The sequence below is a fragment of the Zootoca vivipara genome, chromosome 7, assembly GCF_963506605.1.
Source record: "Zootoca vivipara chromosome 7, rZooViv1.1, whole genome shotgun sequence".
Lineage (NCBI taxonomy): Eukaryota > Metazoa > Chordata > Lepidosauria > Squamata > Lacertidae > Zootoca > Zootoca vivipara.
In genome coordinates, this window is record NC_083282.1 from 89980215 (window position 1) to 89993531 (window position 13317).

Sequence of the window (13317 nt, forward strand, 5' to 3'; positions counted from 1 at the left end):
GGGAAGGTAAACAGCATTTCTGTGCGCTCTGGTTTCCGTCACGGTGTCCTGTTGCGCCAGAAGCGGTTTAGTCATGCTGGCCACATGACCTGGAAAGCTGTCTGTGGACAAGCAGTGGCACCCTTGGCCTGAAAGCGAGATGAGCAGTGCAACCCCATAGTCGCCTTTGACTGGACTTAACCGTCCAGGGGTTCTTTACCTTTTTTTACCTATATGGAGCCATCGTGCTTGGTCCGGAAGCTGCCATTTGTTCAGTTTACCAGTGAGATCTCCTGTAATACCCGTTCCACTTTAGGAAAATCTTAATTGTTTCATGTGACAGTACCTAGCCTTTGGAACTCCCTGCCTATTGAGATCAAACTGGCACCTTCACTGCACTCTTTTCAGATGCCTGTTAAAAACATTCCTGTTCAGACAAGCCCACCCAGATGTTTAGAAAGCAAAGATAATTTTAATCTGTTTTGGCATTTTAACTTTTGTATGTTTTAAAGTAGGGTTGTAATTTTCTCTGGATTCTTCTGTTTTATCTTTTGTAAACAGTTGCAAGGTTCTTTTGTTCTTTCAATCAAGCAGCGTATGAATTTTATGAAATAAACAAATATAAAGGCGAACTTACCTAATTCATGCTTTCCGAAACATGATCCAAAACACGGCCGTCCTACCTGTATTCTACAATACAGTACTAAATGCAAGGAATGTGTACAAAAATCCACATAAGGGAGTAAAATGTGGATGGAAATGGGTATATTCGTGAAAATAACACACACAAATGTGTACTATTAGGGGAATTTTTTTGGGGGGGGACAGTCCTTATGAGACAAAATGCCATGCAAACACGTAAAAGGAGGTTTCTGGACTATCCTGATGAATTTTCATGAGGCCTTAAAAAAACACAAACTTGTCCCTAGCAGAGAAAAATGGCAAGCTAAGCTGATGGACTGTGCTGAAATGGCAAAGCTGACTGGAAAACTCAGGAACCAAGAGGACAAAAACTTTTTTTAAAGAATGGGGGGAAATTATAAGTTATCTAGGAAGCCGCTGTAAGCAGATGGAAACGTTCACAGGATTTAATTCCACTTGTAACGTAACAAATACCATGGATAATATGGGTTGATATAAAATTTAGAGTATGGAACAGGGGTCAGCAAACTTTTTCAGCAGGGGGCCGGTCTACTGTCCCTCAGACCTTGGGGGGGCGGACTATATTTTTTGGGGGGAGAACGAATTTACTGTCCCTCAGACCTTGGGGGGGGGGCGGACTATATTTTTGGGGGGGAGAACGAATTTATATGCCCCACAAATAACCCAGAGATGCATTTTAAATAAAAGCTCACATTCTACTCATGTAAAAACACACTGATTCCCGGACCATCTGCGGGGCGGATTGAGAAGGCGATTGGGCGAGATCCGGACCCTGGGTCTTAGTTTGCCTACCCCTGGTATGGAAGAATATGCAGTTGTAAATGTTGAGAACCCCATAGAGGGCTTGGGGTGGAGTTGTGAGATTCAGCGTAATCTCTATATGTGGATATGTATTTGGACTGTTATAATTTTTTATTTGTAAAATCAAATAAAAATGATTTTTTAAAAAAATAATAAAACACCATAAACTCATGTGGAAACATGGAAAACTGAACTTGAGTTTGGGAGAATGTGAAAGTTAAAGAAAGGGCAGTGGGCAAAATGGCCCATCCTTAGCTGCCACAGCTTCTAGATCAGGCATCCCCAAACTTCGGCCCTCCAGATGTTTTGGACTACAATTCCCATCTTCCCCGACCACTGGTCCTGTTAGCTAGGGATCATGGGAGTTGTAGGCCAAAACATCTGGAGGGCCACAGTTTGGGGGTGCCTGGTCTAGATGATGCTGGTCTCCCCCATTGCTAACCGTTGGCTGTGCTGGCTGTGGGGTAGATGGAACTTGGAGAGCAACAACCTATTGAAGGCACCGTGCTGGCTGCCCTTAGTATCACATCATATTGGTTGTTTATATTATTCTAGGAGATAGTAGGCACATTTATTGACAAGGAGGTAGGCAATCTGTAAAGCCCATTTTCGGTGAAAATGCCACTGTCACTTTGCAGGATTGCAGCCTGGCCACAAAACTGGTGGAACCAGTTTAGGGGGGACCTAAACGAATGCTGGTGTGAAAAACAATTCCAAATAAGAGACAGGGAGGACTCTGCAATTACAGTTTAAAAGGGGGGGTTAAGTAAGTGCTTCCAAGGGCTGGGGTTGCATAAGAGATAGTGGAGTTATGGAGTGGCAGAAAATAGTTGTGGAGAGGATGGAACAGCCAAAATGATACATTCTTTTCCTATATAGCATGAACCGGAATTGAACGCTCTCCCAAAATCTAGGCTCTGCCCAGTATAGTGGAACCTTGGCTCTTGAATGCCTTGGGAGCCAAACGTTCCGGCTCCTGAACAAACGAAAACTGGAAGCCATTGTTCCATTTTTAAAACGTTCTTTGGAAGCCAAACACCTGGTGTGGCTTCCACGGCATCTGATTGGCTACAGGAAGCTGCTACAGCCAATCAGAAGCCACGCCTTGGTTCCCAAACTGTTTCGGGAATCGAACAGACTCCCGGAACAGATTAAGTTCAGGAACCAAGGTTCCATTGTAATGTATTACTGGACAAAGTCTGACCAACTGGGAATTCCCTACCTATTCTTCATATTTATTTCATTTCTGCTATATCTCACATTTAGATCTTTAAAAAAGATATTCTGAGTCAGTACCAGTCCAACGATTCCTTCCTTCTCTTCGCTCTTGCATCCTCCATTATTGGCGCATCAAATTCTATACATATATATACCCTGCTTAAGTCTCTGTGTTGCATGGCGCTGCTAATGACAGACAATTACGAGCCTTTGGCTTCTGCACAAGGGATGCGGTCGTCCTGTGGCGTTTTTCCATTTCACCCCCAGCTACTGCGGCCTGCTCCATTAGGGATGGGCTCCAGGCAGTGATTTGACACAGGAGGGGTGTCAGAAGGAAATGAGATGAAGCATGACTCGGAGCATTAATTTAGCGGCCTGCTGGCTGCCTGCCTGCCTGCCTCATTGCAATCAAAGGTGTCATGAATGGCAATGGCAGACCCTGCGTACTGGAAGGAACCAAGGGTTTCTGACCCCGTCCTCCCTAAAACCAACGTATGGGTTGATCAGGAATGACAGAGGTGCAGATCTCAGCACATAGGGACAAGCCTAAGATATCCAGACCCACAAGCCCATCCGGATCCTCAGCACACTATTCTCAGCATCCCCAGAAGGAAGGGACACAGGATCGTACTAAACAGCTGCAACCTTGGAGAAAACGCTAACAATTTGGAGTCCCTTTTGCTGCCGACACCCCTGACTTGGTTCTGGCTGGATCTCCTTGCTAAACAGAAGCAGCTGTTCCTGATGCTAATTCACTGTTTAATGACAGCTAATTAGCCTGAGTAAAGTTCAGGATAATGAGTACATTTCCTCCCGGCTCTCCCAGTTCCCTCTCAATGCCCACCTTCTGCCATGCTCTCTTCCTGTCACCGTGAGTTCTGACATTCCATCTGTAAGGGAACTGGAACTCACAGCCAGAGGCGGAGCTAGCTGCTCCAGCACCCGGAGCGGCGCACATGCTGTGCCCCCAGGGGCGGGGCCATGGGGGCGGTGCAAGCATCCCACGGGGGTCAGCGTCCCAGGGGGGCGCCGTGGCAAGCTTCCCGGGGGCGAGAGGCACATGGGGGCGGAGCGAGCCACCCATGGCGACCTGCTTCCTGGGCGAGGAGGAAGGGAGCCGAGCCGCTTTGCCAGCAGCCTTCCACCCTTCGCTCTTCCTTTTGACAGCTCAGGGGAGGCTCCCCCTCCAGGAAGCAGCCCGTGAGTGGGGGGCAATGGCGCACCGCCCACCCACAACTCCCAAGCCTCCCTGAACTGTCAAAACGAATGGGGAAGGGGGTAAGGCCGCCAGCACGGCGGTGCAGCTCCGCCCCTTCCTCCGATGGCTCGGGGTAGGCTTGGGAGTCACGGGCAGGCAACGTGCTGAATGTCATCCCCCCTCGGTGATGACACCCAGGGCGAACCACCCCCACCGCCCCCCTTCCTCTGACCCTGATTACAGCTTTGGTTCTCTGTTGTCTTTTACTTCTCCATGAGTAACTGGGGCATGTCAACACCTAGAATTTCTTGCACAAGTACGTATTTTTTGCTTCATAAGATGCACCTGACCATAGGACGCAATTAGTTTTTAGAGGGGGGGGGATAAGAAAAAAAATATTCTGAATCAATGCTGCTGGGAGCGGCAGCAGCGGAGGGAGGAGCAGCCCGCTTTTCGGACTGCTCATCCCTCTGCCGCCGCTGGGAGCCATGGATCCGGCGGCAGAGGCCTCCCTCCGGTCGAGGGATCCTGCTGCCGTCCAGTGCTTTCGCTCCATAAGACACACAGGCGTCTTATGGGACGTTTTTAGGAGGGGAAAAGTGAGTCTTATGGAGCGAAAAATACAGTGGGTTTCTCTCTTTTGCACCACAACACAAGAAGCTCCCTTATGTGAGATCATTGGACTCTACATCAGAGCTCTCTGCCTGGACCTCAAGCCACTGAGAATCAAGTTTGCTGCTCCTTGTTTAGCTCCACCCCTTCATCTGCACATCCACACCCTGCTTTTGGTCAGAGATGTTTGAGCATTGCTTTTCTGCATATAAATCCTGGGCTCTGCACTCCCCTGGTAGAGGAAAGGCATGTAATTCTCAAACGAAAAACATCAACGTTCTGACTAGAAAGATCTTGTTTTTTAGCAAACAGAAACCCCACCAAAACCAAAACGGAATGACCAGAATGAGAATGAGCTGGTCTTTGAGAAAGCTGCAAATGAGTAAATAAACCATCTCTTCTTCCTCTATAATTTTCATAACTGCAACTTGTAATTTAAAACAGAAAGAAGACACTGGATTTCAGAAACAGCAGTGGTTCTCTGTGCTTTGTTTCTGAAAGAGTGGCTGAGTGTTGGAGCAAACAGAAAAATTAATAATAGATTTTACTAGGTTATGTTTATTTACTTATTATTTATTTATTCTATCAATCTTTAATTGCTTTCAATTATATATTTTTTCTGTGTTTTTAGCTGTTCTTATATTTATCTGTAAGCCAACCTGGGACAGCTTTTGAACATGGAATGAGCAGGGTGAGCCCCCAATTTGTCTTTTGCCTTGGAAAGGGCTTGGATTGGCCTGGGAAGGATGAGCAGAAGCTTATGCATTGCAGATTATGATACAAGGCATTTTTTTATACAGATGGTGAGAAGGGAACGGCCTGCAGGAGCCTGAATCGCTGAAGGGCTGTGACTCCAATGAAACAAAACCACTGAAGTGTTTGGGAAGCCCTGGATCGAAAACATCACCACTAGGAGGCAGTCTGAATGCAGTTCTAAAGAACTCTTTCTCCTAAAGGCAAGGCAAAGAAGCAAAGCAAGGCAAAGAAGCAAAATTTTAATCTATTGCCTCCTTGTCAAACCAAGCCTCTCTTTTTTGTGAAATTGGCTGTGGGTAGAAATGGAGGCAGTGAGAGATTTTACTTTCTTGGGCTCCTTGATTACTGCAGATGGTGACAGCAGTCACGAAATTAAAAGACGGCTGCTTCTTGGGAGAAAAGCAATGACAAACCTAGACAGCATCTTAAAAAGCAGAGACATCACCTTGCCGACAAAGGTCCGTATAGTTAAAGCTATGGTTTTCCCAGTAGTGCTGTATGGAAGTGAGAGGTGGACCATAAAGAAGGCTGATCACCGAAGAATTGATGCTTTTGAATTATGGTGCTGGAGGAGACTCTTGAGAGTCCCATGGACTGCAAGACGATCAAACCTATCCATTCTGAAGGAAATCAGCCCTGAGTGCTCACTGGAAGGACAGATCCTGAAGCTGAGGCTCCAATACTTTGGCCACCTCATGAGAAGAGAAGACTCACTGGGAAAGACCCTGATGTTGGGAAAGATGGAGGGCACTAGGAGAAGGGGACGGCAGAGGACGAGATGGTTGGACAGTGTTTTCGAAGCTACGAACATGAGTTTGACCAAACTGCGGGAGGCAGGGGAAGACAGGAGTGCCTGGCGTGCTCTGGTCCATGGGGTCACGAAAAGTCGGACTAAACGACTAAACAACAACAACACTGGTAGCGACTCAGTTGACAATGCACAATCAGGGAACTTCAGAGTGTGCTCACAATTGTGCATTGGCAAGGGGAAGAAAGCTTGTGTTGCTGTTTGTTGTTGCGTTGATTGTGCTTGCTGCAACGCAAAGATGGTGTCTCAGGTGTGCCAGAACTTCCATGCTGACTGCCAAGCTGCTGTAAACCAAATGATTAACCTGGAGCTCCATGCTAGCTATGTCTACCTGTCCATGTCCTACCACTTTGACCATGATGATGTTGCCTTGCACCACATGGCCAAGTTCCTGAAAGAGCAATCCCAGGAAGAGAGGCAGCATGCAGAGAAATTCCTGCAGTACCAGAACAAGCGGGGAGGACGCGTCCTGCTGAAGGGCATCAAGAAGCCAGAGAAGGATGAGTGGGGAAGCAGCCTGGATGCCCTGCAGTCTGCCCTGGAGCTTGAGAAGGTGGTGAACCAGGCCCTGCTGGATCTGCACAAGCTCGCAACGGAGAAGGGAGACCCTCATTGGTGTGACTTCGTGGAGACGGAATACCTGGAAGAGCAGGTGAAGGCCATCAAGCTGCTTGGAGACCACCTCACGAACCTGAGGCGCCTGGGGGTGCCCCAGAATGGCACGGGAGATTACCTCTTTGACAAGCGAGAGAGCAGATGTGCGGCATCTTAAAATGTGATAGCTTATGATGGTGTTAAAAATAATAAATTATTGTCCTAAATGCAATGCCTGCTGCTTTGGGAACCCCTTGCACAGTTGATGCCTGCAAACAGCAGGCTTTGGCTGCAATGCCCATCAGCTGATATGCAGCGGTGGAAGAAGCCTCTTGGGCATCTGGGGTGCCACCCATAGGGGCGGGGCAGGCGGCACCCAGAGAGACAGGGTGTGCGGCGTCCATATGGACGGGACGGGGTGCAAAGCGCCCATAAGGAGGGGTAGGGTGTGCAGCACCCGTAGGGGTGGGGCGGGGCGCTTTAGCCGTCTTACAGCTGGGGGGACGCAGTGGACAGACAGCGTGGAGCCTGCAGGCGCCCAAGTGCATGGCTCAGGCATGCTGCAGGCCCAGCAGTTAGTGCTGCCCGCCATTTTGTCACCCTCCTCAGTGGGGACACCCGGGGTGGTCTGCCCCCACCCACCCACTTGCTACGCCCCTGCTGATATGAGAGGGAAACCACACTGGATTGCCTGCAAAGGGCTTGCAAACCAGCTGTTGGGCACTTCGGAACCTCTGTGTAAAGGATTTTAATTGGTGGGTGGAACCTACCGGTCAATCATGCCTCAATGTCACCATGTGATTTAGCAGGTGTGTTCTCCCACCTACCTGCCAATGTCAGCCCACAGCTGGGGACAGATAAGGATCTGGCCTGTGAAGCCGAAAGATTTCCCCACCCCGGTCCTAAATTTCCAACTGCTGCAAATTCTGGACAGATTTATAATAATATATAATAATAATAATAGTTTATTATTTATACCCCGGCCATCTGGCTGGGTTTCCCCAGCCACTCTGGGCGGCTTACAACAGAAAAATAAAACACAGTAATGTATTAAACATTAAAAGCCTCCCTGAACAGGGCTGCCTTCAGATGTCTTCTAAAAATCTGGTAGCTGTTTTTCTCTTTGACATCTGATGGGAGGGCGTTCCACAGGGCAGGCGCCACCACCGAGAAGGCCCTCTGCCTGGTTCCCTGCAACTTGGCTTCTCGCAATGAGGGAACCATCAGAAGGCCCTCGGTATTGGACCTCCATGTCCAGGCAGAACGATGGGGGTAGAGACGCTCCTTCAGGTATACTGGACCAAGGCCATTTAGGGCTTTAAAGGTCAGCACCAACACTTTGAACTGTGCTCGGAAACGTACTGGGAGCCAATGTAGATCTTTCAAGACCGGTGTTATGTGGTCTCGGTGGCCGCTCCCAGTCACCAGTCTAGCTGCCGCATTCTGGATTAGTTGTAGTTTCCAGGTCACCTTCAAAGGTAGCCCCACGTAGAGCGCATTGCAGTAGTCCAAGCAGGAGATAACCAGAGCATGCACCTCTCTGGCGAGACAGAGATTTACCACTACTCTGATGTTCCTGCAAATGTGCAGGACCTGGGGGCTGCCGGCTGGTGGATTCTACATTTCAGATCATCCCATGGAGCCTCACAGTTCCCAAACAGATAGTTTGTGAAATGTGAAGCTGGTCGGTCAGCTATAATTAGAAATAGCTTTGGTTTCCCACTGGCAAAGCGTGCAAGAAGTTGGCTCTTGGCTGGGAAATGTTTGGACCCGATGTGGAGTTGCTTGTTTATTTTTGTTCTCCTCTTTTGAGAATGTAAACCTCGCTTTGTTGGATCAGGCCAAAGCTCCAGCATTCCATTTCAAAAGGCAGTGGGCCAAACCTTCTTGGGTCTTTAACAGCAAGATCTGTCTCCTTGGCAAAGGGCAAGGCTGGCATCAAAGTGTAGCATTTGGGGGCATCTGCCAAGCTCCCTTGCCCCAACTCCCAGAGCCCTAGCTCTCATGACTGTAAAATCGGAGTATGGAAGCAGTGACGAGAGAGCGGTGAAGAAGATGCATTCTCCCTTTGTCTTGTCCCCTCCAAAGGGGTCCAAAGTGGCTTTAGGCCAGTGATGGCGAACCTATGACACGCGTGCCAGATGTGACACGCAGAGCCCTCACTGCTGGCATGCGCCCCATTGGCCCATTCGCGCTGTTGTTGTTGCCCCTCCCCAATTTGTTCTCCCGCTCCTCTTCACGCTACAGCTTGTCTCCACTGTTAAAACCCGGATCCTTTTTTGTTCTTGTTGTTGCTGGTAGCCAGAGATTTGTTTTTTAACCCTTTCTGTGTGTTTTTTCTGGCGCTTTGGCAGACTATGATTGGGTGTAACAGCGTTTGTTTTTTAACCCGTTCTGTGCTGGGTTTTTTGGCGCTTTGGCAGACTATGTCTGTGCTGTGTGTTAGTTCCAGTGAAGGTAGTATTCACCATTTATTTCTGCTCTCTTCCCCCCCCACACAAAAAAGTGCAGCAGCTTTGGGGTATCCCCCCCAAAAAAGCAAAGCAACTTTTGCACCCCCAAAAAAACTCCAAAACTTTGGTTAGCAGGTCCCCCCAAAATGCTCAACAACTCTGGGCACTTTGTGATAAATACGGTAAGGGATTTTTGGTTTGGTTTGGTTAAATAATTAGTTTTTGGTTTATTAAATACAGTTATATATTACAATTATACAACATTTTTGTTATTTAAACTCTAAATATCGCGAAATTATGGGGTTTTTTTCTCGAAGTGACACAGCACCCGAGTTATGCTCGGTTTTGGGGTGAATTTTGACACACCAAGCTCAAAAGGTTGCCCATCACTGCTTTAGGCAGAGGTGGATCGGCCGTGGAGACAGTAGCAAGGAGAAGATGGGTCTACTTGGAGAAGGCTGCACTAAACAATGATTTAGCATCCCTTCCCAGTGCAGCTATGTTTTTATTATTTACGCATTCTGTAAATGGAGATACGTATTGTTCTAGATTTGAGGGGGATCCACCCCTCGCCAAAGAAAATCCTAGAAATAAATAAATGGCAGGATTTGTATTAATGGGGTTATGGGTGAAGGTAAAGCTGCAGAACTGTGCCAGACAAAGAATCCCTGGGCTCTCTTATGCAAACCAGCAAATCTGTTAAAATGACAAAAGGGGTTGATGGGCCATGTGAGAGTAGGGTTGCCATAAGTCCAGAATTTCCTGAACGTACCTGGAATACTGCAGTCGGAAGCAGGGTCGGCAAATCGGCAAAAATGTTTGGGGAAATCCAGATGTATGGCAACCCATGTCGGCAGTGTCGTTTTTGCAGATTTCCCTGAAAGATAGCTCAAAAGCATCTCCTCCCATCCCATTTTTCACTTTTTGAAATATGGCAACCCTATCTGAGAGGACTCCCTTTGGCTTGGTAGACAGATGTTGCCAATGTGATAGGGTGTATGTTTGAAGTGACAGGGAAAGAGAGTTTTAAGCAAGGTGTTCCGGGAAGAAGATGGAAGAAAGACTGGGCTCCATCTTGGGCCGGTTGGCTGAAGGCTGGCTGGGAGAGATGCCTTGGACTCCATGGCTGTGGGGTACAAGCCCCTCTTGAAATGACCATGCAGTAAGATCTTGACTCCCTCCATGCAGACTGAAGATGTCAACAGGTGAATAAACCATATTTCTTAATGCTACAGCAGTCTCCGCCATGTCTCAATTCTCCAAGTGAGTTTCTGGGTGAGTGCCTGGAACCCCCTGGGGTCTTGGCAGAGCGTGGGGTTGGCACCCAACTTTTGTAACAATATAAACCCTTTGCAGGATCCCTTCGATATGGACTGGTCCACCCCACACCTCACAGAAGGCATGGATCACCTTCACAACGGCAGTGTCCTCTAGATGCTTACCCCTGATGGAGCAATTATGTAGCAGAAAGTAAGAGTGTGTACTCAAGAATCCCGTTGTCCTGAGGAATGAACCTGCCCTTAGTTCCAGGTGGCCACAGCCATTGAGAATCCAGCTTGCTCCAATCTGCACAGTCTCCCTGTATATCTACATTGTGCTATCCTGCCCGCTACTTCTTGGTCACACAGGAGTGTGACAGAATGTCTGGAGTGGCTTTTTGTCTGAGAGCAAGAGAACAATAGTAACAGTGTCACTGAATGGCAAAGGATGAGTAGAAGCATCTTTGGATTCTTCTTCTGATGAGGCTTCAGGTATTAACGTTTCGTCTCATCTTCAGATCCTCCAAAGTCTGCTAAGTTCATCGGGGAATTGCTAATCAGCCAGCCTCGTTTGACTTGAATCCCACTGCTGCTAAAAACCGTGAATTAACAGCGCTCATCAGTGTCAATATTTGAGATAAATCAGCTCAAGCTGTTAAACTGACTTTCAAGGTTGAACAACAGACTCTGTGTGTTGAAATCCAATATGAAAACGGTAGCTGGGGCGTGACTCATCTTGTCTAATGCATTGCAGTAAATTTCAAATCCAGGAAATTGAGCTGATTTGAATGAGACTGAGGGTGCATTCAGATGGGATGGTTAAAAGAGGAATAGCCAAAATCGTGGAGGAGAGGGCTATTGAAAGCTATTAGCCATGATGGCTGTGCTCTGCTTCCACGGTCAGAGGAAGAAATGCTTCGGGATGCAAGTTGCTGGAAGCGAGAGTGCTCGCGTTCTTGTGCTCAAATCCTGCTTGCTGATCCCCCACAGGCACCTGGTTGTGAGAATGTTCAGGGTGGCAGGAGAGGATATATTGTTTATTAATATCCTTCCTAACTTGCGCTAGCAAGTTCCTTTACTTAGCAGAGTGCATTCCCCTTTACACAGCAGAAAACTAGTTGCAAACTTGTGTAAGTTTCTTAAAACAATACGCAATTCAATCTGGCTTGTCCAGATTGAAATGTGTTCTAATATTTTCCTGGTAAGACCCCTTGAATCCCTCCTAAAAGAATAAAGACACCACAGTCTTGTTCATAAGCAATATTTACTCATGATTAGGCAGAGCACAGTGTGATCCCTGAAGGCAGGCTTAAGACTTAAAGTTACAAACATATACAAACAGGTTTACTCCATAAGGGAGATTTACCTAGTGACTGCAGGCTAGCAGTCCAGCATTTCGCAGGACGAAAGGAAGATGGAAAAGAGAGAGAGATTGGCAGCATGCCTTGGCCTTTTACCAGATCTGGAAAGGTCACGCCCACCCACTAATAATAATATAATAATAATATTATTATTATTATAATTTATTATTTATACCCCGCCCATCTGGCTGGGTTTCCCCAGCCACTCTGGGCAGCTTCCAACAGAAATATTAGAATACACTAATTTCTTAAAGATTAAAAGCCTCCCTAAACAGGGCTGCCTTCAGATGTCCTCTAAAAGTCTGGTAGTTGTTTTTCTCTTTGACATCTGGTGGGAGGGCATTCCACAGGGCAGGTGCCACTACCGAGAAGGCCCTCTGCCTGGTTCCCTGTAACTTGGCTTCTTGCAGTGAGGGAACCGCCAGAAGGCCCTCGGCACTGGACCTCAGTGTCCGGGCAGAGCGATGGAGGTGGAGATGCTCCTTCAGGTATACTGGACTGAGGCTGTTTAGGGCTTTAAAGGTCAGCACCAACACTTTGAATTGTGCTCAGAAACGTACTGGGAGCCAATGCAACCCACTAGTCACATACAAGGAAGGATGCTCCAGCCAGGAGGAACAGGAAGTTTCAACTGGCTGGACCAAACATTCCCTTGCATGTCCACTCTAGGAAAACAAGGAAAGTTGTATTTGACTGCTCCCAGTGGATTATATCCCACACTGGTTGGCCACTGTGAGAGCAGGATGCTGGATTAGATGGGTCACTGGTCAGATCCAGCAGGAACTTCTCATGCTCTTGTGTGACAACCAACCCCAAACTGACAAGCTTCCGCTCCTGATTTCTGCAACTCAGTTGGATGCTGAAGGCACAAGAAGAGGCCCAACTCCCCTCCCTCCCCTCTGGTTAAAGCACATTGAAGAAGAAAACATTTATCCATCAAAGGCCATTCTGCAAGAATCTGCTTCTGTTCTGCTAATCCTCATTAGCAGGCAAGCTCAACAAGCGATAGCCATCTCTCTCCACCTGGCCCACAACAAAGGCAGCCTTTCTGTCATAGTGTTTGTGTTCTCGCCCCTCGACTTCCCCAGGGGAACTGAACTCTGCTGCTGTGACACAAATGACTGAAAGAACTTAAGCGTCTTACATTAAATCCAGCTAATGGGATGGCGGCAGTAGCCAAAAATGTTCCCAGTGGGTGCCTGCCCCGCTCCCCTCAAAGTGCACATTTCATCACAGTTTGGTTTGCAAAGTTGGCCAGGTAGCTCGGCTGCCTTGAGGGTGGACCTGATAAGGACAAGGCTGAGAGTCAGAGTCCCACGAGGGATCACAGAATCTCAGAATTGCAGAGTTGGAAAGGAACCCAAAGGTCTTCTTGTCCAACCCCCTCAAAAAGCAGGAATTTCAGCTAAAGAATTCCTGGGAGATGGCCATGCAACCTCTGCTTAAAAACCTCCAGGGAAGGAGAGAGTCCACCACCTTCCACTATTGTTCCACTGTCAAACAGCTCTTATACCATCGGAAAGTTCTTCCAGGTTTGAGATGGATAAGGTTCTCATGGCTGCCCCCTTTGGATCCAGCCGTTCCTCTCACTGGCCCTCTAGAGAAAAGTGTCCCA

General features: G+C 47.8%; 1 protein-coding gene across 1 annotated transcript; it reads left to right on the forward strand.

Annotated features, from left to right (window-relative positions):
* Positions 1-6273: 6273 nt before the first annotated feature.
* Positions 6274-6807, forward strand: LOC118088422 (ferritin heavy chain A-like). Its single transcript, XM_035122073.2, has one exon. It carries the CDS (start codon positions 6274-6276, stop codon positions 6805-6807), a length of 534 nt encoding a protein of 177 aa, XP_034977964.2.
* The last annotated feature ends 6510 nt before the right edge of the window (positions 6808-13317 follow it).